General features: G+C 45.0%; 1 protein-coding gene across 4 annotated transcripts in view; it reads right to left on the minus strand.

Annotated features, from left to right (window-relative positions):
- Nucleotides 1-22,581, minus strand: part of sff (sugar-free frosting) — a 149,059-nt gene that overhangs the window by 44,289 nt on the left and 82,189 nt on the right. For all 4 annotated transcript variants that reach the window (XM_055073888.2, XM_050183148.3, XM_055073887.2 and 1 more), the window contains exons 2-7: nucleotides 15,899-15,993; nucleotides 15,665-15,750; nucleotides 12,168-12,308; nucleotides 9,674-9,824; nucleotides 7,601-7,669; nucleotides 5,006-5,152 (exon numbers count right to left, since the gene is read on the minus strand). In XM_055073888.2, the coding sequence (XP_054929863.1) occupies nucleotides 5,006-5,152; nucleotides 7,601-7,669; nucleotides 9,674-9,824; nucleotides 12,168-12,308; nucleotides 15,665-15,750; nucleotides 15,899-15,993 (689 nt within the window). The remainder of the gene's footprint in view (nucleotides 1-5,005; nucleotides 5,153-7,600; nucleotides 7,670-9,673; nucleotides 9,825-12,167; nucleotides 12,309-15,664; nucleotides 15,751-15,898; nucleotides 15,994-22,581) is intronic.

Here is a 22,581-nt window from a genome sequence, read left to right on the forward strand (position 1 = left end):
GGAAGTTGAGGTGCTTTCACATCGCGTATCGGGGTAGCAGCGGTCGCATCCCCCACTCTCGCCTCTGTCCGCAAGGGCGGAACCGTGGCGCTACCATAAAACGACTCCGGATCGGACCGGCCGAGACAAGTTTCGTAGAATTCTCCGGCCGTTTTCTCTGCTTCTATATTTCGAGCCCGGCACCTGAAGGTGAATGGCGATATTCTGAGAAGTAGGAGTAATGAGGAAATTCCGCTTCGTTCGTCGCGGCGTTTCCTATATTGTCTCTAGTACTGCTGCTGCTGAAACTGCGCAGTACGATCTGCCTGCGCTAGTGGGCACGATTGCCAACACTATTGCGACAATACACTTTCTTCGCTCTCGCCTGTTTAAGGCACATTTCAGCCAGCTTCGTCTACTAGCGCTGCCATTTTTTCTTGCAGGAGTTGCACTCAAACAGCATAAAGCGTCCGCTGGAATGAAGTAAAAATTTGTGTGTCTGAGAAAAATCCGCTGCGAAGAATTTCTGCGAGAAAGTAAAATATTAGGAAACAAGGATGCATGAGGTCTGAAAGTATTGATTACTCTGCAAGCAACGCGCTGATTACAAGAAAAGCAAACCCAATGACATTGTTTACATTGACGTCAAAGCGTTTCTTGAGTGCCTTTCAAAATATGGTCCACCTCTTACAGAAAAAAGAAAGAAAGAAAAAAGTATTGGCACCGTTGTCTGAATTGCCATGGAATCTCTACGTATATGTCATCAAAGTGTTGAAAATTACTGTTCGTGTTCCACAAAACCGAAATGTTGCGTGTAACCAAATACTACGAATTCGCAAGAGCTTTATCAATACTTTAAGCCCGTATTATTGCAACAGTGGTTCAAAACTCGCAACTCGCTTTCTTGTCTCCGTCCGTCCTGCCCGTCATGCGGTCATCGTCACGTCACCGTTGACGTTATCGTTCCAGACGATTCTCCTTACTTTAAGCTGCACTTTTGCATAGAGGGCGAAAGAGGGGGGGAGGAAATTAAAGGCACGCCCACCACCTCCACTAGAGTTACAACTCGTCTCACGGCGTCAACGTGCAATCGTGAGCTAGACGCACCTTTCCTGAACTGGCTTCTCCACAGTAAAGAGCCTTATGGGGAGAAACACGCTTGCCGGTTGCGATGGCCGGTGTTTCTGTGCGTTTGCGCGCATGCGCGCGTTTGTGTGTGCGTTCGTATGCGTGTGCGCGCGCACGTGTGTGCGTGTGCATGTGTGTGTGTGTGCGGTATACATAGTATGTTCTTCACACTTTGTAAACCGCAGATTTTTCGGGTAACTTTGTCAAAAACGTGTCTAGTAAGAGAACAACAGGCGACACACGTAAGCACTTATAACAATTTTTGTTTCTTGAAAATTAGACAAATATATTTACGCCTTATCTTCCTCCTCATGCCTATTATTTAGCTGAATTCAAAATATTTTATATGTCCTTTCGCGACACGAAAACAGATGCACTGCTCACATACTTATTATATTCCGATAATAAGTAGTAACAAAGGCAGAACTCACAGGACAAGAAGGTACGCGTGTCAGCACTTCCTCTGTTTTGTTGTTTAAAATTAAATTAATTATAGGATTTTACGTGCCAAAGCACGATCTGATTATGAAGCGCGCCCTAGTGAGGGCCTCCGAAATAATTTGAACCACCAGGGGTTACTGAACGCACACGGGTGTTTTCGCATTCCGCCCCCACCGAATGTGGACGTCGTGGCCGGAATTTGATCCCGCGAGCTCATGCTTCGCAGCCCAACACTATAGCAACTAACCAATCACAGCGGGTCGTTTCTTTTTTTTTCTTTTTTTTTGAGAGACAAACCAGTTTTGTTTTCATTCTGCGGAAGATAGGCACGTAGAGCTCAATAATGAGTGCGGTCATTTATATCTGGCTTTGAATGAAAGACAGTTTTTAGAAGCGCTGCCACGTGTTCCTCTTGTTTGCGTCTTTCAGAGCTTAGAAATACACGATATGCTTTTTATTGCTATAGGCTTTATATTATGTTCAGCTTGTTCTCTCCTTGTAAACTTTCTGTTGTCAAATATTATTTTCTCTCTCTTTTTGTGTCCGTTACACTGCTCCCAGTGGAAGTCTCACAAGCTTGTACAGCTTCTACAACCTGGAGCATTCATCAGAGCGCTGTTTTGTTGATTTTTCCCCTTTCTGTACGGAGAATGAACCCAACCTAAACGAGATAGACACAACTTTGATACGGCGCAGCAAAACAATATAATTAAACTTGAAGAACCTTACAAGCGCCTGTCGCATTGAAATATACAATGTAGCACTATGAAGAGAAACCTGGGATAAGCTTCCGTCGTTGAGTGCTCAGTGAAGAGCCTCTGCGCAAAAATAAAGCCCTTTCGTTTAGTCTGCTCCCACTCGCAAGATATTTGTCGATGCCCTCAGAATATGCATAGTAGCCTTGACGTGCCCTGCTGTGGCTCAGAGCTCACACACACACTATGAAAACAGAGGCTTCGTATAGATGTTACGGCGAGCAATCAAAACAAACAACTCGTGAGTGCCCATTCAGAAAGCGGTGAGCTGCTACGGCGGAAGCCTCTTTGTTTTTCGCAGCGTGAACTTGATAGGTACTATGAAGCCGGAGTAACAAAATAACTCTTTGCCATCGCGACAACTCACTCATAATGATGGGTTGAGTGTGTATTGGTACGGTAAACCTTCTTCTTACTTTGTCTTTATTAGCAATACATCTTTTTTTTGTTTTACTTGTGTACGTTTCCCATCTCGTTTTGGTCTCCGTTTCAGAGCTAGACGTTGTAACACGATACGTCGAGTTTTTGAACCGATGAAAGCACATTCCATATAGGACGGAGGAGCTTTGATTCCGCTTTTGATCATCAGTAAGTCGATGCGAAGTGCGTCCAGACGGGCCAAGAGTGTCCATTTATATATGAAAACACTGCCCCACCGGAGCTCTCAGTTTCGCACTGTTATTTGAAGCTTGCTCTTTGATAACCATATTTATTTTGCTTCTAGTACTGAAGTTTCTTTGTCTACCCGTTTTTTTTATTATTAATTTTTTGTAGGAGTTGTCTGTTTACGAGAGTGTTCTCGACAGCTGTGAGTACTTCGTCGGACTTGTGACTTTGTTTTCATTGTTTGTTTTTCTCCTAGTAGTTATTTTTTGTGAGCGGCACAGATAAACTTTCTCATGAAGGAAGCGCAGATGATGCTCAGACTGTAGTCACACAGTATACTTCTTGAAATACAGAGACGGGCAGGGTGCGCGTGCACACAGTGCTGCGTTTTTAGCTGAACGGGAAAATGCCAAGAGTGCCAAACATATTGTACTACATTGAGCTTCCATCGGATAAGACTATTGTGTTAGTGTAATATTGGGCCCAGAAGAAAGATGCGCACGTGCAGTTATGCTCGAAAATTGATTGAATGTTAAGTTGAATGTACAAACGCGCTTTACATTTCGTTTAGGATTTCGAAGCGTTACGTAAAAAAAGCATGAACAGTTCGCTTGCACATGTTACGCGAGGAATCAACTCGGGTTAGAACGAAAGCTAATTAATTTGTAAGGCTGCGGTATGTTGGGCACGTTAGTACTCAAACCCGGATAAGCTCTTTAGCGCCAGCGGACGAGGACAGAAGGGAGACGCTGACAACACCAATGCGCTAACTTGAACACCATATTCCTAGGAAGAACTGCACAGTAGATGCACACCTGATCAATACGTCAAACTGAGCGTTGCAAGAAGACCGTTTCTTAATCTAACAGTTCGGTAGACAGAGTGCTTACACAGCTTTCACCACTGCGATAATATATCGTGCGCGTCAATAATTTGGCACACATCTTTATCTCTATGTCTGGCCAAAATCACACAAGCATCAAACAAAAGAGCGCAGCCACAAATGTGTTTATTCTGTGAATAAATTGCTGAAGTTAGCGGATTGTGCTGTCACCGCCTCACTTCTGTTTTTGTCCGTTGGTGCTAAATATGTTATCCAGGATAAAACATAAGGTTATTTTCCTGTCATGGCTTCTAGAATGACCTTCGAATATACTTCCTAAACAATTATTCTACTTCAGCGCCATCACCATGATCCCCTCTCCTATTATTAAGTGAGCTGTAGAAGCTTAAAAAAAAAACTAATGAGCCCTGCCCACCGTTACGATAAGAGAGGGTGATAGGATACATGGTAACTTACCCGAAAAAACATGATAAACGTATGCATTTCTAAGCTGTTGCAGCAATTATCCGACTGGTAAAAAATAGCGCATGTGTAGCGAAATTTGTATTGCATAATATCTCACAGCTGTCACAAAAAGTGCGGGCTGTTCGATGTCGTCATTAGCTCAAAATTACGACGCATAGCGCACCGCAAAAGGCCGGCGATCGTATCGAAAATGGCGTAAGAATGACACTACGTGCCTGGCATCCGCGACAAATCAAAACATCACTGTATAGGTCTGGTAATAATATAGAGACTTAAAAATATAGGTTAAGCTAGAAAATTCACAGAAATAAAAAGCTTGAGAAACGAGATGAGAGGTGGTAGGGCTTTGCATGTGACCTTTATGCGATGCACACTGGTCGAACAAGACAGCCAACGTTTCAGCAAAGGAACTTGTCTTCGGGCCGCTGACGAAGACACCATATAGTGTGGTTAAACTTGTCCTCGCCTTTTATTATCGTCATTATGAGCTGCATGCAAGAAGGTGTTGTTGCTTCTTGTACGGCGACATTGTTTCTTCCTATCTTACAATATTTCTATTATTATTGTTACTATCATGCGAAAAAGAGCTGCCGGTGGCGCCATTGAAGGGGGACTACATCTCCACTTTCAAGTCTCCATCCTGCTGCGAACCTCTTTCTTGTTTATATAATAGTTATGTAACGTGACTCTTGTCAACAAGCGCAATGCGGACTCTTGGAAAGTGTGTTCTTGAGGGAGCGCATACGCGAGGCATGACCCCTTTCTGTAGCCCGGCCCGCGTACTCACCGTAAGCCTCTTCTCGGGGTTCACCTCGATCATGCCCCGCAGCAGGTCTTGGCACTCGGGCGGAACGAAGTGCGGAATGTGAAACACGCCACGCTTCACCTTCTCCAGCAGCTGGCGCAAATTGTCGTCGTCAAATGGTAAGGCACCCTGCGAAGATCAACTGTGCGTCAGATACTCTGCGAGCACGCCTTTATTTCGTCTGAAAACGAAGGCGACACCTGTCCTCGTCATTACGTAGAAGCGCTGAGGTGCAAAATTTCATGCTCAACTTCCGACATACACTTAACGCCTTCGCTGTTTGCAAATTACAACCAGATAAATTTGACACTACGGCTCAAAGAAAGAAGCCAATCTAATCGCGTAATTTCTTTAAAGTAAGAGCTTCAATTATAAACACACGAAGCCAGCAACTCACACACGTTCATATTTTTGGTGCCGAGAGGCAGCAAGGTGCCCTTATTTTTTTTTTTCGTATCTCTTATCGTTTTTTTTCTTTATTTGCTTTCTGCATATTTAATAATGTTTCATAGTTGATTATACATTTCACCAAAACTAGCAGTTAACTTCTTCTGTGCTTTCCTCTCTCTCCCTGTGATCTTTGTTTTCCCCTTTCCCATTCCCCCGGTGTAGGGTAGCCAACCGGACGTTATTCTGGTTAACCTCCCTGCCTTCTACTTTTCTCTTACCTCCTCCTAAGCTCCATTCTCTGTTGGCGTGATCATAGCCGCTCGCTTTTTCGCAGTTTATGCCTGTTCAAAATTTTATCATGTCTTTTAGAAACAGCTTTTCTGTACTTCGCATCTAAAATTGACGTGTCGATATCATTTATGGTTTGATTCTTTGGTGTTACGATCTTTAACACCCTTTCCTAGCGCCGCCATTTTGCTTTCGTTTTTTCTCTACTGCGTGCATTAGTATCTTCGTTCCTCCCTAGTGCGACGTCGAATACATTTACACTACAGTTTTGTTGTATGCAAGCTGAAGCTTAACACTGTGAGCAAATGGCATAGTCACGGTACTGAATAGAACCTGCCAAGATAGCGGCGCTTCTTTCATTTTGGTTCATAGTCGGTGCAACACTTTACACACGAAGTTAGTCATATGTCGAACGTACATATGCGTGTGCATTGTGCACGTGCGACATAGATCTAAAACAAAATAAACGTATCGAAGACAACGACGCTGCATGTACTACATTGATCTGCATGCCGCTGTGTTTTATCAGCTATGGCTCATCGATTGAAGCCAAAGCCAAGCTCGAGGTTGCTTTCGAGTAGGGTATGAAGACAAAGGTACTTGTATCCCAAAATGTCACACAAAAAAAAGAACATGTTTACTAGCTTGCAGCCATGGAATTCAAACGTACGGAGTTTTTCTACTGCAACTTGTAAAAACCTTGTCATTTATCGCGTTTGTAATGTAATCTAACCTTGTCTCGAATCACGTTTTGCTGAAGTGTTCGCATTTGCTACAAACAATCACGCGTAACCAGCTCACCCAGCTAGAGCTAGACGCGTACTGAGCACTTTACAACGTCGCTGTTAGATTATGTTTCGTTTCTTCGCGATCTTTTGCCCCTTGAATATCACAGCGAAGTCGTTAAAAGGATCTCCACAATGGTTTTCGTTGTAGAACTCCCCAGGACTTCGAAAAACTTTGCCACGTATTGGACTAAATTGGTGCAGTAGCAAAACAGACATACGGGACTTCTGAAGGGTCTGAGAACTTCCGTATAGAGCTTGGCTGCCTTGTATGTACGAGTTGCTCTAATTGGCACACATGTGCAAAGTTTTTTTGTTTTTTTTTTGTTATTGTCTTGTTATATCATGGCTCCGGGTGTCGATTCTTCAGGAATTCTGATTGTATAGACAAACAATTTTTTGCACATCGGTGCCAAGGGGTGTCGAATTGAGTCGAAAACGCTAACCACTAAGTTACATCGCGCAATGCTTTTTGCAGCTGGGGCTTGGTTTGTGGCATCTTCGAAGCCTCCTGGGAAGGTGGTGTCAAATGCCACCGGCCTCCTATGAACCAGTTGAACGATGCGGTGAGTTACAGTGGTCCTCTCGCAATCTCTCTCAAAAAGAAAGAAAAAAATAAAGAAAAATAAAGAAAAGAAGACGAAAGGACACACGACCGGACCAGATTGGACAGGTTTTAGAAAAACTAATGATATAGTAGCAGTAGGTCAGGCACAGACGCTATTCAGGGTGGTTCCGGTGGCGCACCTATAACATTAAAGGCATTTTACGCGTGGCAGTGAATCCATAAAGTGCCACAAGAACCCCCCCCCCCCCCCCAGATATCTTGAGTCACTGGGTGTAACTCTCATCATCAAACATCTCAATTGCCTAAATCGGCATGATACTACCGCGGTGCATTAAAACAGAAGTATCAGGCTTCGCAAACTAGCAGTTTGGAGAGGTTATGTACGCAGCATGTGACTTGTTCTAGGGTACTATTGAATGAAACGTAATTTGCCTATTCCGCAACCTCAGCTCGTCAGTTCTGAAATATTATCTTAGTAAAATAAATCTGGTAACTTCGTTTATTTGAGGAGCACAAAATTCGGACTCAGTCAGTACTATTACTCACCACAAGTAAAGCATAAAGAATAACCCCGCAACTCCACACGTCCGCTCTTCGGCCGTCGTACTTTTCACCCTGGAGATGAAGGAGAGCAATACCAATAATTATTTAGTCCCACAAAAGATAACAACAATTAATGAAGATCTTTCCTGTGATTTACCATGTTCTTTTTTTAAATGCTTCCTTTACTTGTAGAGTATAATTCCACCGACCGATGACATCAGCAAGACTAATAATTCAAAACGTATTCGCACTTCTGCATTAATCTTGGCACGGCACCATTGCAACAACGTAGAATACTCATATCCTTATATCCAACAATCAAATTCCAGATAGGAGATTTGGATATTGGGGGATCTGGTAGCTATCGTAATTATGACTTGAGAAAGCAATAGACTCATCCTGTTATTACTGTTTGGAATTTTGGATTGCTATTGATTATTGTTTCTTTTATGTTGTACTACTGTGCTTCTTCATTACTGATGAGAAGAGAGAAGCGCATCTGCAGAATTAAAAAATAAACGACAGTAAGAATCCGCCTAAGTGTAGCATGCAGCTGCCACAAAAAAGCTATAGTTCAACGAAGCCATCCCTTTCATGAATTTTTCTTCATCACATAGCTTGCCGTAGAACTTTTTTCACTGTTCAGGAGAAGGGTCACTGTTACCGATGGAAACCTGAGTGGGAAAAATAAAAGAACTACCTCTGACGTGCAATAATTAGAAGGGTGATGGTTTGACATAGTTGGTTTTCCATGAGGAAGTGTGGTGCAGCGCGAAGCGCTTTTCTGTGTCCCTTGTCCTGCTTCGCACGGCACTACGCTGACAATAATGAAGTTGTGCGATGCATTATTACTGTAATGTTTGATACTAAAGGTGCTGTTGCCTTTAATATGACGAGTGACGCCTAATTACGTGAACGTAAATCCTACCGGATAACTGGTAAACGACATTACGCATTCTAGTACATTTTCCTGGTATATGCAATATTCTGCCAGTAATTAAAAGATTGCAGTCTCACTTTCCACCAAAACAAGATCTTCGGTCACGGTGTTTTCTGTCTGATCACAGTTCTGAAGTCTAAATTGTACTGTGCCGCCTATGGCTCGGCGTGGCATTTACGAACTCCTATTCCTTCCGCATCGGAATGGCCGACAGCCCTGCTTGCGACACCTGTCGCTGCGAAGAGACGATCGCGCACCTCCTCTTTGACTGTCCACGTTACAATGCGGAAAGAAAAGTGCTCGTGACCGCGCTCGAAAAACTGGACAATCACCCCTTCACAGAAGAGAAGGTTCTAAGACACGGTCCAGAGGCACTTCGGCACTCAAGGCCTTATGGGCTCTGCTCAAGTTCTTAAGGACATGTGAATAGTGCGACCGCCTTTGACTATTGTTGCGCGTAACATCGCGTTACTGTGTGCATTTTTCTTGCATTTTTTCTCTCTTCCTTCTCCTTTTATTCCCTTTACCCCTTTCCCCAGCACAGGGTAGCCAGCCGGTATTTACACTGGCTGACCTCCTTGTCTTTCCTTCCCTTTTGTCTCTCTCTCTAAACTGTACTGCTGTAATCAGTGCCACGTCGGTGTTTTGGTTAGCCCCTGTCGTATTCGACTGCGCCAAACAGAATTGAAAATTAACTGCGTAAGAAATCATTCCAATTAAATATCGGAGTAAAAGAAACAATTATACGTTTAAAGAATGGATATTTATATAGCTTTATTTAGAGGGATACGGTTTATTAACGTGTTCCGGAGAAGGGGCTGAGACAATCACTGATGAAGTACTCCAATAATTAGTGCTGAGGGGGTATTTGTATATAACTCGTCTTTTAGTTTTAAATTTTGTTTGTCGTTTATTTATTTTTTCACCTGCAACAGTATGTTTTTGCGAAGGGAATTCTCAAGAGGACTTAAAATCAGAGAAAGATATCAAAGCTTGAAACTACATAATCATGTGCATGTAAGCTTGATGTAATAAACTGGAGGTTTACCAGTGAAGAATATTCTATTGTTCTTCCCCACGTGACCGAACGCATACACGTGTACCATGCCGCTCCAAAATCTGCTGCAAGTACTCACCCGTATGACTTCTGGACAGGCGTAGTGAGGTGACCCGCAGGACGTCTCCAGCATCGACCCTTCCATTTGTAGGGAAGCCATGCCAAAATCCGCTATCCTAATGTTGTTTTTCTCGTCCAATAATAGATTCTCCGGTTTGAGGTCCCTGTGGCTGAAATAGGACAGGTCGCCTTAGAATCGAGAGCTTCAAAAATGCTCAGATTAAGCGCTAAGGCTCATCTCTACGAATGACTCGTTACTAAATGCCAGGCTTGTGGGACAAAACACTGGATTCATTATGAAAGACGTACTTCAGTATACTTCCAAAAGAAGCGAAGTGCTACCCTCTAATAGCCGAAGAAACGATCAACTCGCAGCACAGTGTGCACTTGTTCATCTTTGGGGGAACAGGCTGGCTACAGCACCGTTCCACACACATTGGTGTGAATCGGGCTACACAGTGTGATCGGAAAATAAGGTAAGAGTGAGCGCGTTATTCAGAGGTTCTATTCCATAGGAATAGTTGCTTGTGTCAGTAAACAAAAATTATATAATAGTGATACGTGTATTTATCTATCCTTCTCTCGGGGACTGCATTTCAAACGCTAAGAACTTGAGGTTATCGCTCAGCGCAAGACACGCCTGCACAATTGGAACTTTCTCAAATGTTATCGTTGATTCTGTGTTGTGTATGTTCTCGCCGAACCTTGTGTAATCAGACTGTATGCGCGACACGAATTATGTAGTACTTTCTGGGAGGCAGGCGGGCACCATCGATTACGCTGGAACCTTCGACGAGTGGTGTATAATGGCCGGCGTGCTTGACCCGCAGATCATATTTTTGGATGATCGCCGACTGTGCTCGCCGCCATTGTAGTGATTTGAGTGTCACTTGTTCTTGTGGTCACAGGTTCGACCACTAAAGAGTTAGTTTCGTGATTCACAGCTTTTGCTACTGTTTTTTCTACGTCACCACAACGTGACAATAGTGCGTGTATTACACTAGACATATTACAGTTTTCAGGAACACAAAAGACAAACATCCAACCCATTTAGTCTTGCAGACTATTTTTATAGCGAAGCTTTTAATGGCCCAGTTCTGCGGCGAGCGGCGTAACTTTGCGAACGAGCCCAACGAAAACTTAAAGAGCGAACGCGGAGTGGCAGATGAAAAACGCAAGCAGCTAACGGCGGAGACCAATGAGAGCGGGCCCTTCAGTGACGTGCACGCGCGAAACTGGTGTCATGCGGAAACGCCCAACCGCTCGATGCGTACTTGTAGCTGGCCTCAGCCGGACCACTCGTTTCATACTATCGTCTGGTCATGTCAGCTATTGCTCGCGCTTGTCTGGTTTGCTTGGTTTGGTCTCGCTCGCGCTTGTTTCGATTGTCATGGTTTGCGATATTTTCTAATCTGATTGTATGCGCGACGCGAGTTGTGTAGTACTTTCTGGAAGCCAAGCGGCACCAACGATTATACTGGCATCTTCGACGCGTCATGTATAAAAGCAGACGCACTTGACCCGCTGATCATATTTTCGACGATTGCCGACACTGCTACATGTCTCTCTAAAATTCTTTGCCTCAGCATATCGCCAAATGAAAACATGTATAGAGCTGCCCTCAAATTTCGCTTCAAGGAGTATCGTAATCGTCGGTGAATCTTTTTTGAAAGACTGGTTTTTCAGCGAATGAAGACTGATTATTGGCCCCGAAAACATAGGCCAAGCAGTAGCTGAGCTTCCCTTCTTTTGAATTTCTCGCACAAACCAAGGCAATTGCGGCCTCGGTGTGACTTCCCAGATTTCACATTATTTTTCAACACTTGGCTTCTTTTGTGTGGGCAAGGGATAGAAAAGTTTCGAAGTAGAGCCATTGCCCATTTCCCAATTGAATATAATTAATCTTTTTTTTCTGATAAAGATCTAGCCTCCGGTAGAAGTTCCAAAAATAATTACCAAAACAAAAGCATTGGACGTCACGTGGGCCCATGGAGGAAATATGACAGCGGCATTGCCACTCGTCCGTCGAGTTTGTGTCTGATTCAAGATAATACTGATCTGTCTGCTATTTTGGAAGCGTGGTTAAACATTAGAGCTTAATATAAATATTTTGTTTCGTGTTTTTTTAAGCTGCCGTAGTTAAAGCATAAATAAATGATAGTTCTATTATTGCGAGCGCGTGATTTGCGCAGACAATAAGCTGTGGCACAGATGCAATTAAAAAAAGTAATGAAAGAAAGAAAAGGGGCTCGCCGAGCTGTGTTTAAAGCTTTATAAAATAATCTGCATCACAATTTTTAAAAACGCGTACACTACATTTCCTACGTTTCTCGTTTACTTATGTTACTTTCAGTCGGTTACATCTGCTTCACACTGCAGTATAGTTGTGTAATGATTTGTTGTTGATCTTGCTGCGTTGAGTGCCATGTTCCCACATGAAGTTTTCCAATGACAACATGCAGGTGTTAACACACTCGTGCTAACCGACGCTCAGTTATCATCGAGCTACTCACCATATCGAATGGCTGTGGCAGAAATCTAGCGCAGAGATTATTTGTCGAAAAAACCTCCGAGCTTCTTTTGGCGTCAGGCGGCCCTTCTTGACCAGGTAGTCAAATAGTTCCCCACCAGACACGTGTTCCAGTATGAGGTACCTAGGAAAACGGCAGATGAGGAGTAAGACATAAACCTCCTAAACGCGCCAAAATATGCATGTCTTTCTTTGTACCTGAACTTGAAACAATAACGAAGTTTTAAATCGTAAGTAAAAAACAAGTGCGCGGATTGTGTTCATGCTCACAGGCAGCAAAGTGTGTGGGGGTCATTGGGAAGGGGACCGCGGCCGTATTCGCTGCAACAAAACCAAACCACGGATGTGGACACTAGCGTTTGTCGTATGTCCTGGAACACTTTCCTATATTCTAGCGCCAACCCCTACGGTGTGCTCACCGCTTGCGTGCTCGCTACGAACTAAACCTGAGCAGATGGAGGCGAACCCTTAGTACAAGCGCGAACACTTGTGAGCCAATGTTGTGGTGGAATTTCCTTGTCTTTCTTTTTTAACTTCTTTTCTTTCTTTTTTCTTTTCTTTTGCGGTGACGGGGTTGTGTTGGAAGGGAAGAAAATAAAGGCTTGATCTATGATTAAATTTCCAGCAGAGATCAAGGTGACACAGTTTGCAGATGTCACCTTTTGCGGTGCTTCCGTCAGAGAGCACGTATAATGATGTGTCCATTTAACGCGTGCGACAGCCACGCAGACGGATACTCCGGCGTAAAAAGCGCCCTCTGAAGTGTAAAGTACAAGCAGGGGACCGATTTTCGGAATTTATCTAACATGAGCGCACTTCGCGATTGGTTAACGTCGCCTAAGGTTCTCATGCCGGGATGCATAATTAGCAAAAAGCAATGTGAGAGGAATTCTGTGGATGTGGCTCCAGGTGGCCTGAATAAGGAGTAGCAAGAACGGCAACGTCATATGGTAATAGTTGCACTCCTGTTACGTATAAGGTGCTTGTAACCATTGCCTGGAAAGCGTCGATCGTTATGTGTGTGCGCACATTCCTTATCAGTTTCCTTCTCCCTTCCTTTTGCTTTCGTTTTCTTCCCGCTTTCCTCTCGCCGAGTGCAACATATTAAGTGTGGCACAGCCTCGTTAACCTCCTCCCTGCCTTTCTTTTTCTTATTTTCTCTCTCTATTAGAGGCCTAGGCTACCGCTTTGTTAGCCCAAGCGCAGGCATTGCTGTTGACCCCGACTGGTCAAACGGCAGGCATCGAAAACTGGGTTTCGCAGCATAGCTTTAACACAGAAAAAAAAAGTAAATAGAGAAACCGTTAAGGATGCAGGCATACGTAATGAAGTTCCAAGTGTAGTCGTACTTCACCGCGCACTTTTCTCTCACTCTGCCGGTTTGCAAAAGTATGCATGCAGAGCAATGCCAACTGGCCTCTCACGCAAATTTTGATCCGCAGTCAACTGACCACAAACTGCCCTTGTGAGTGAAAGTCCTTTGTTAACGCCGTCCCTGAATTACGCTACCGCGAGACAATTGTAACTTGCAATATGCTACGCTCTTGCGCTTACGTTCATAGGACCCAAAAATCAGCTTTTCATTTTTTTTCTTTCTTTTTTTTCTTGTCGTTAAGCGGCCCCCCTGAAACATACCACATCCAACCATGCAAAGGCAACGCGGAAGCAAAAATAGTCAACAACACAAGTTCCTGCTTTCGCCAGGCTGCTTTTTCCGCCGACAATAAGCTGACGGGCTGCGTTGTTTCATAACTCTACTACGGCTTACTGAGAACCCCGACATTTTGTTTCGCCCTTTTCTTTCGCGAAGGAAAGCTGTCACCGCGTAGTTCAATTTCGGCCCGGTGCCGTCTGCCACGCTACGGCTCGTATACGTAACCGTGCCTTGGCTGCGTCGTAGCGCCGTGAACAGTTTCACGCCCGGAAGGACCGCGTTCGGTCCGGCATCGATGCAGCAGATAACGAAGCGAACCAAAGCGCGCCTCCTAGTTATGGGGGCGCGGCTTGCTCGGCCGTGAAGCCCCTCCGCCGGGTGCCTTTGATACCGGGTCCTGCCGGTTCTACGCGTCGCGGGTGAAAGATACAACACTGTCGCTGGCGGCGGTACTGCGTGGTCTTCAGAGCTCAGCCATGCGGGAAGTTGTCCTCTGTTCTGCTACGACAATCGACTTGTCCAACATCCGGGTCTCTTTTATACGACTTTTCTCAGATTCTCTACAAGCACATCCCTTGAGCGTACCTTTTTGTAATTACCTCCAGTTGGGTCTGCGTGTGCAATACGTTAAACGTATGCCAGGAAAACGGGTGTTGCGTAAAAGCTGCTGGAGGGGCGATTAGTTTCCGGCTTCCGAGGAAGTATGAAATGTGACCTCCTCGCTTTGATCACGCGGGGCAGCAATTCCGCGCCATGAATTTGTAGAAGCGCTCTATTGTTTGGCTATGGCGAAAGAGTGATTTCAATTTTCAGTTTTCATTTCCGACTTCTTTCTCATTTGTAGGACGAAGGATATTGCGAGCAAAATAATAGATTTTGCACGTATTTTACACGTTCTTTTGCTTCCCTGTTGCAGGGACGAAGTTCGCATTCAGCTATACGTTTAGATGTAATCAAACGTCGATTTGACCTCGGTTTACGCAACATACACACGGGAGCACTATTTGCATTGGTCAAGTTTCTCACCGCCGTGAATTCATATACTCAGATGACGTGTATAACATTACTAATAATGCATTACGTGGATAATACTACTACTGCTAACTACTACAGTTGCTACTATTACTACTATTACAGCTAAGACTTAAGGGTGTGCGTGCGTAAGAGGGGTGGGGGGCTGGCATAACACTGCCCGCTCTTTCTTCTTCTTTTTTTTTTCGTACACAGTCACGAGAAATTTAAAGCCGGTGAAACAGATAACTCATATTCGAAGTATCGATTTTAGCGTACATGAGGGAAGTCCTACAGCAGGAAAAGGAAGCAAAGAACGTTCATATTCAATCATCATACTACCATTATTATCGCATTTTATTGTGCTCACCCTGACGTACTTATCCTAACACGTGATTCTGTTTTACTTCAGGAGTATAACGCTTTCACTTTTAAAGCTTGTCAGTCCCAGACGCCATATTAAACTCGTGCTACCTGACGAATATTAAGGCGCGCAAGCAATTTCTCCTTCTTGTTCTTTTTTTTTCTTTCTTTTCTTTCTTTTGCTTCCACCAAAGAGATAAGTACTGCTTGACGTTTAAACTGCGTATTCAAGCAAACTAAACAAAAGAATGCAGAGCAAAGTTTCTAGGCCCATCTCAGTCATTTATTTTAGATGCCATTTTGCTCTTCCGAAATAGGTATAAGGAACAGCCAAAACACGGTATTTATCGAAGCTAAGCGATCAGGTTAATGACATTCAGAACTCATGTTTATAAATGCATTGAGAGTGAAGTGGAAGAAAGCTCTTCACGTTAGGATAAGATGGTACTTACAAGTATTTTTTGTTTTCGTAAACATCGTAGAGGCCAAGCACGTGTGGGTGCTCGATCAGTTTCATAATAGCTATTTCTCTTTCAACCTGGAAATTAAAAAAAAAACAAGAAAAAGAAAAGCGATTAAGGATGGCTCATACTTCTGTCACACTCACGGTGGAGCGTGCACGACGACTTCTAGAAAACAAGCGTTAATTCGTTGAGCACAAAAGGGCATATTACAGAGTTCCATACCTTTTGAAGAACAGATTCGCTAAGTTTTTCCCGATTGATGATCTTGACGGCAACTTTGCGGCCCGCTACGCAGTGGATCCCCATTTTCACGAGCCCTGCATAGACAAAAGAAGAAACGTGTCATCGTATACTTTTCTCTCTCTTTTTCTCTGGGCGAAAATACTGCTGAACATCGTTTAAATAAGTCATCTTGTTGTGTGAAAACGGGTTAAACTGGCAAACACGTCAAAGAAGTTTCTTCAGTGCAAAAAAAAAAAAAAGTGTAGCATGTCTAAGATGAGGAGAAAGAGAGAGAGAGAGAAACATAAGTTAGGTAGGTCAACCAGACGTGCAACCGGTTTCGTACCCTACTCGGGAGAAGGGAGTTAAGGGATGAAAAGAAAGAAACGGGAGGGGGGGAGGCACTAGCCGTGCGAACACATGCGGCTGTCCATCACACCTACAATCGGTCACTTAGTTCATTCGATTTCATAAATTCTAGTAATGCCCGCGTCGCTTCTTGAGCCTGCGACGCATGGGCAATGGCCCAAGAATCTTTGTCTCGTCGAACGGCGTGTGGTTTAGCCAGTTTAACAAAGTCAGAAGCAATGTTCACGCAAGGAACGTCGAGCTCGACGTCATTATCATGGCAAAAGGAAAATAAGTTAAAGTGGCCAAATAAGTGCTAAACTTATGCCGTTTAGAAAGAGCAAGGATTTTCCTTTTTGTGATAACTGATCTTGCGCATTGATATCATCCCCACTGCATAGATAGCTTGCTGTACAGATAATTTGCCGCATGCAAAATTTCGCAGTATATGCTTTAAGTTGTCCCTACTTTTCGTGCTTTTATTAAACAAAAGTAAGTGGATTGATTGAAATAGATTCCCCTTACATGTGTGTCCCATGTATACATGATTGCGAAAGTTTTCGCAGGAAGTAATTCGCGAAAATGTTAAATTTCCTGACTTCATCACTAAGCTTGAAGTTTACGTAACCAATATGTTAGTCGTATAGCGAAGTGTTTTGTGCATATTTCAATTCAAAGTCGGATGCATTGACAGCAACAAAATCTTGTATTTTTTTTTCTGGATGTCGTTTTGCGAAACATTATCAGGGTGCGTTACCATCTTTTTAAGCTTGGAATGAAGATCCACATAAACTAATGCAGTGGACAGCGAACTCTGAAGGTCAGATAACGTATCGCTCCTAATGACGGTCTCCTACGACTATGTGTGTTTTTTTTTTCTTCTTTTTCAGGGATGACCATCGTTTCTTTTATGCGCCCAAGCTAAATCACAACAAACTACGAAAAACGAATAAACACGATAAGCACCGAGTTCTACCACACACACACAAACACAACGTGCCAAAGGGGGGTACATCAGAGAACACGGACAGCGTTAGCTGAGAGCTCTCCAGGAACATCCGTAGAAAACACGTACGGCGACGCGCTTACATTTTACGTGGTTGGACCTGTTACCTCTCTTGCTCTCGTATCTAGCTGGAACGAATAAAGGAAAGAGAGAGAAAGAAAGAAGGAAAGCTAGTGTTTCCTTCTTTAAATACACGCTTGATCCGCTAGTTCTTCCCTTCAAGGACTCTTGGTCAACCATTTTATGCCGCTCTTGCCTTGTTCCAATGTCTGTTATCTCGTTTACTTGGCATACCGATAAGCCTCATGTTTACCCAGATAGCTCATCTGCGAGCAACTCCCCCCCCCCCCCCCCCCCCCCACACACACGCACAAAAGATCAGTTCCAGCGAAACAACGTCATAAAAAAATGTTCTCGCAGTTAGACCGACATTTCTAAACATGCACCGACATCTTATACCCTATGCCCTTCGACCATCGCTGAAGGAATACCAAAAAAAAAAAAAGAAAAAGCAAGGCAAGGAAAGCAGCCCCATATAGCCGTTAAGTTTGTGTGTACATCCTTTCACGTGACGCAGCTAAAGGCTGACGCATGTTGCAAAAGCCTTAAGTTTTTCAAGTAACAATGAAAACTGATCGGGTCGCAACATCCTCACGTTTCTCGCCGCCAAGAGGACGCGACGAGGGTATCATCTTTTCTCTTTTATTCGTTCGCCTCTCCATAGTCTATCACATAGACCGAGCGCTGATCAGGGCCGGCGCCCACAATGTAGGAGTTCGCTTATTTATAGACACCGCAGAAAACGCACACCTGCGTCCGCGGCGCCTTTCGAGTTCCCCGCTGGCACCACCTATAGAGTCTTCATTCTTCTTTGCACGTCGTGATCGTGCAAGACAACTCCACCGGGCAGACTGGGGGCCTCCAGCTATGTACTCGGCCTGCCGAAAATACAGGCGCGGAGGAGGAGACGTCGTTCGTGCGTAGAAGGGACGCTCCGTGCCCTCCCCCTCTTTTCCCTATGGCCTTAGTGTTCTGCCTTTTCTTCGTCTCGATCCAAGGGGCGCGCTCGTTCTCGGTGACGTCACAAGTGCGTCACGCTCGACGTCGCCCGTTTCGCCGCATTTCAGTCGATCGACTGTGAGCGAATGACCGCCGCTGCCGCTTCTGCCACCTAGCGTCCCAAGAAAGCGGAGGCAGAAGCAGCGCTTGAGAAGAGGCGAGGGAGGGGAAGCCCCCTACGAACCTTTGGGCTAACAAGATTTTCGAGACTGTGCTGCGTCTACGCGCCACAAACTGCGAGGAGCGCCGTATGACAGAGAGGAACGGAAGCGCAGGCAGGGCATTAAGGCTCAGCTTGGCACCACTCTGTCTCTCATAATCGCAGTTTCTCTCTTTTTTTTCTTTTTTTCTGCCTACTTGTGTTCTTCATTCATATTCTTTTCCTATACGTGCGTTCGGGTACACCAGCCGTCCATTTGCCCCCCGCGGACGTAATCTTGGACGCCTGAAGATTGGCCCCACGGGGGGGCCCGTGGTTGCGTGCCTGTCCGGAGGCACGGAAATTACGGCATGTTTCGAGCGACGACAAACTACCGCCTCGCGAGCAATCATAAGTTGACTCGAGCCAAATGCTTCGTTCGTGTTTGCATCGTGGATTAGAGATGAAACGGTAAGATGTTACCCGTAAAGGCAGCTTTACTATGAGAGTTACGTTCGTAGTATTGGTAGATACAACGAAGCGTACTTGTCTTCTTTTTTTCCCCACGACAACAGCGAACCAAAGGCGTAGAAGACTTCTTTAGTCTTAGGAAAACGCAATAAAAGCAGCCGTTTGCTAGCACTTGTCTCGTGCAGCATGGCGTGAGACGCAGTTGTTTTTTCTCGGCGTAGTAGAACAACGTCATCATATCGTTTTAGGTAAACACAACGAAGGGACTCTAGGACCATTTCAGCACCTTCCTTTACGATCGTTTACATAACATATTGCCACACATCAGCACACCAGATGATAAGACGAACGGTTCTAACCCGTCCGCCCGTCTGTCTGTCTGTCTGTCTGTCTGTCTGTCTGTCTGTCTGTCTGTCTGTCTGTCTGTCTGTCTGTCTGTTCTCGTTCTTGTCCTTTCCCCCTACCCAAGTGTAGGGTAGCAAACCGAGCACGTCCTTGGATAACCTCCCTACCTTTTCCTCTTCGTTTCTCTCTCTCTCTTACGCCGAGCCCGTGGCCCAAGTTGTGTATTTGTTTGGATCACTACAGTCGGATACAACCTTAGAAAAAAGGGGAGGCCCCGCCCAGATGACCGAAGCAGGACAGCCGATTACCTCCGCGACTAAAATAGTCCCGCTCGAAACATCGTGCTTCTGAAACGCGTAATTCTCGGTATAAATAAATACTTTTGTATTTTGATGACTGGTTTATTAGAGCTCTCATGTGCTACATCACATGCCGGATAGCGGCAGAAAAATAACCCCGTGCCTTCCGCAACGCTGCCCGTCGTCTGCTCTTTAGCTGCATTGCAAGTGACAAAAATAGAAACAGCAGCTCTGCAACGCTTTTGCGCTTGTTCACGTGTACACGGCGTATCTACTACTCGTTTTTCAAGCTTAAAATGAATCAGTTGCTATTGAAAAAGTACTTATATAAAACAATGCATTTATCGCAATTATTACAAACCTGGGGCGAGAATACGGTCGAGGCAGGAAGGTGGAACAATGCTTCATTCATCGTTTTAAACAAATACTCTTGGTTTTAAATAGCATAAAATTTATATTTTTTTGGTTTTGTGTTTTCACAATTTCACAGCACGCATTCTAGAGCTTGCGCGTGCAGTGAGAACTGGTGGACAGCAATCAATCGACGGTGCTACACAACGCTCGAACACCGTCGCTAGACGCTAGACTATCTCACTGCTGACAATAGAGAGGTTTAGCTTGTCCGGTATTCCGGTAAAACGCAGGCGGACGGGGCAAAACGATTACGCCAGTGCCGAAAATTTACACTAGCAGCGAAGAAGAATACGCTCGGTTAATGCAATATTAACTGTTTCTGGTCTGTTTGAGCACTGCGCCACCAGGCGGCTGCACCATGCAGAACGCTCACGTTTACGCCTCCGCCCCAACGCCCCAACGTCCGCCTGCGTTTTACCGGAATACCGGAAAAGCTAAACTTCTTTATTGATAGTTCACGCTAAGTTGACGGCGACAAATCTTTGCGTTGAAGGCTTCTTCTGCAAATAGTTTGTGTTGCGCGCACACCTTTCTGATTTCTCCTGAGAATGGTTTTGCTCCATCACTTCACCCCGTCCGACGAAAAACGCAGCGACACAGTATACGAACACACCCGCCGCTACCGTAGGCAGCAGTCTTTGGAAAACTTTCTCGCCGTAGCTTCACTCGGGAGCGAAATAAAACAACATGGAACAAGCACGCCGGATGTGTGTTCGTAGCGGTCGCCGCGGGATCCTGTTTACAGGCAAAGCGTAGCGCAGCGCCAGCGATGCTCGCTGCAGTGTTCCTTCGCCGGATCACGGCTCAGAATAAATGCACGTGGCACAAATGGCGCATCGTAAGCTCGCAGTAATATTTCCGGCATGATAGACCATCACAAACAGTTCTGGAATTCACTGTGACGAGGGGCTGAAGCACACAGCTGACGTGACCTCGCCCAGTTCGAAGCGCGGGCGGCCATCTTCTCCGTCGGCAGGGTCACCGGCCGTCTGGCTCATGACGTTTGTCCAGAGTGCGCGCCCATTGGTGGATGCTCGTGTGCCTTCGCCTTGGAGGAGTAAACGCCCCCTTTTTTCTAAAGTTGTATCCGACTATAGGTCGGTGCTGCTGGTCGTGATGCCGTCGTAATTGTTCCATCGTCGTCATTCCAGCTTCATGACCTTACTCTTGTCACGCCGTCTCCGTCACGCCTTCTACCCAACACCCAGTGACCCCAGATGTCTAATGGCTTAGGCCACTAAGTATGGGTTCGTAGTCGTAATGCTGTCGAGGTCGTTGAATTGTCATTTCAGTGTTGTCATCCGACTCTCGTCACGCCGTCATCATCCAGCCGTCGTCGTCACACAGTCTGCGTCAAGCCGTCGTTTTATTATTGTCATCATTTCATTGACGTCATCGCATTGTGGTCATCATACCGACACCACCGACATCACACCGTCGTCATCACAACTTAGTCATTCCATCGACGTCAATGTTTCTTCGTCATTCTGTCGAAATTATACTGTCGTCACCCAATCGTGATTATGTCGCCTTTGTCACGCCGGCATCATGGGAAAGTCGCTATCGTGCATCCATTCTCAGACCGTTGTCCTCATGTCGTTGTAATTATTTCATCGCCGTCACACCAGCGTCGTAATCCAACTCTCGTCGTGCCGTCGTCGTCACCCTAACGTCTTCATACAGGTTTCATGATACAGTCATCGTTACTCCATTGTCATTATACACTCGTCATCATCCTATTGCCCTCCTGCCGTTGTCACGCCACCGTCGCCAATGCGTTATCGTCATAGGGCCGTGGTAATGGAATCGTTGTTATATCATCGATCTGATGTCGTCGGGGTCATTGCGTCATTGTCACTGTAACTTAAATATCCGACTCTTGTCATGCTGTCGTCGTCATATCGTTGTCATCATGACACTGTCGTCACGATGTCGTTGCACCATGGTCATCACTGCAGTATCGTCATCCCATTGTCGTCATTTTGTTGCCGTTATACTGCCTTAATCATTCCATCAATATCATTTTTTGTTCGTCATTCTATCGTCCCTGCGTAGGCGTCATACAATCGTCGTCATGCCGCCATGCTCTTAGGTGACCTTGGCAAGCGAGTGCCATAGCAAACTGGGACGATATCGGAGTATGTGGCACTACACGTGTTAAATAAAAGTCACTTCAGGAATGTGGTCTGTAGCTGCATTGCTCGAATGCTATCCGCATTACCGTTGACAGACGTCGTGACGTGAGCTCTGTCGTAATTTTGTTTATCTGTCTCTTAATTACTGTAGAGGAGTGGTTCTTCGTAAAGTTCACTCAAAGCACGCGAACACAACCTCCGATGTAGCATCCGCTAGGTTGTACTTTTTGAACAGATTGATTTCCTGTCGGTAAAAATGCGTTAATTTTTTTTTTTGCATTTTGTGTTTTCGCTACATGTGCATATTTTTGTTCCCACAGGTCGTACGAAATCCGGTATTAGCCATCACATTTTCTGTCCTTCTTACTACCACCCCCCTCCCTGTTTAGCGAAAGTACGAGCTCTAGAGGATAGTATCAACGTTATTTTTTTATTGATGATGTTACGGGAAGGAAGAAGCGTGCGTC

The sequence above is a fragment of the Dermacentor andersoni genome, chromosome 4 (genome assembly GCF_023375885.2).
Source record: "Dermacentor andersoni chromosome 4, qqDerAnde1_hic_scaffold, whole genome shotgun sequence".
In the NCBI taxonomy this organism is placed as follows: Eukaryota; Metazoa; Arthropoda; class Arachnida; order Ixodida; family Ixodidae; genus Dermacentor; species Dermacentor andersoni.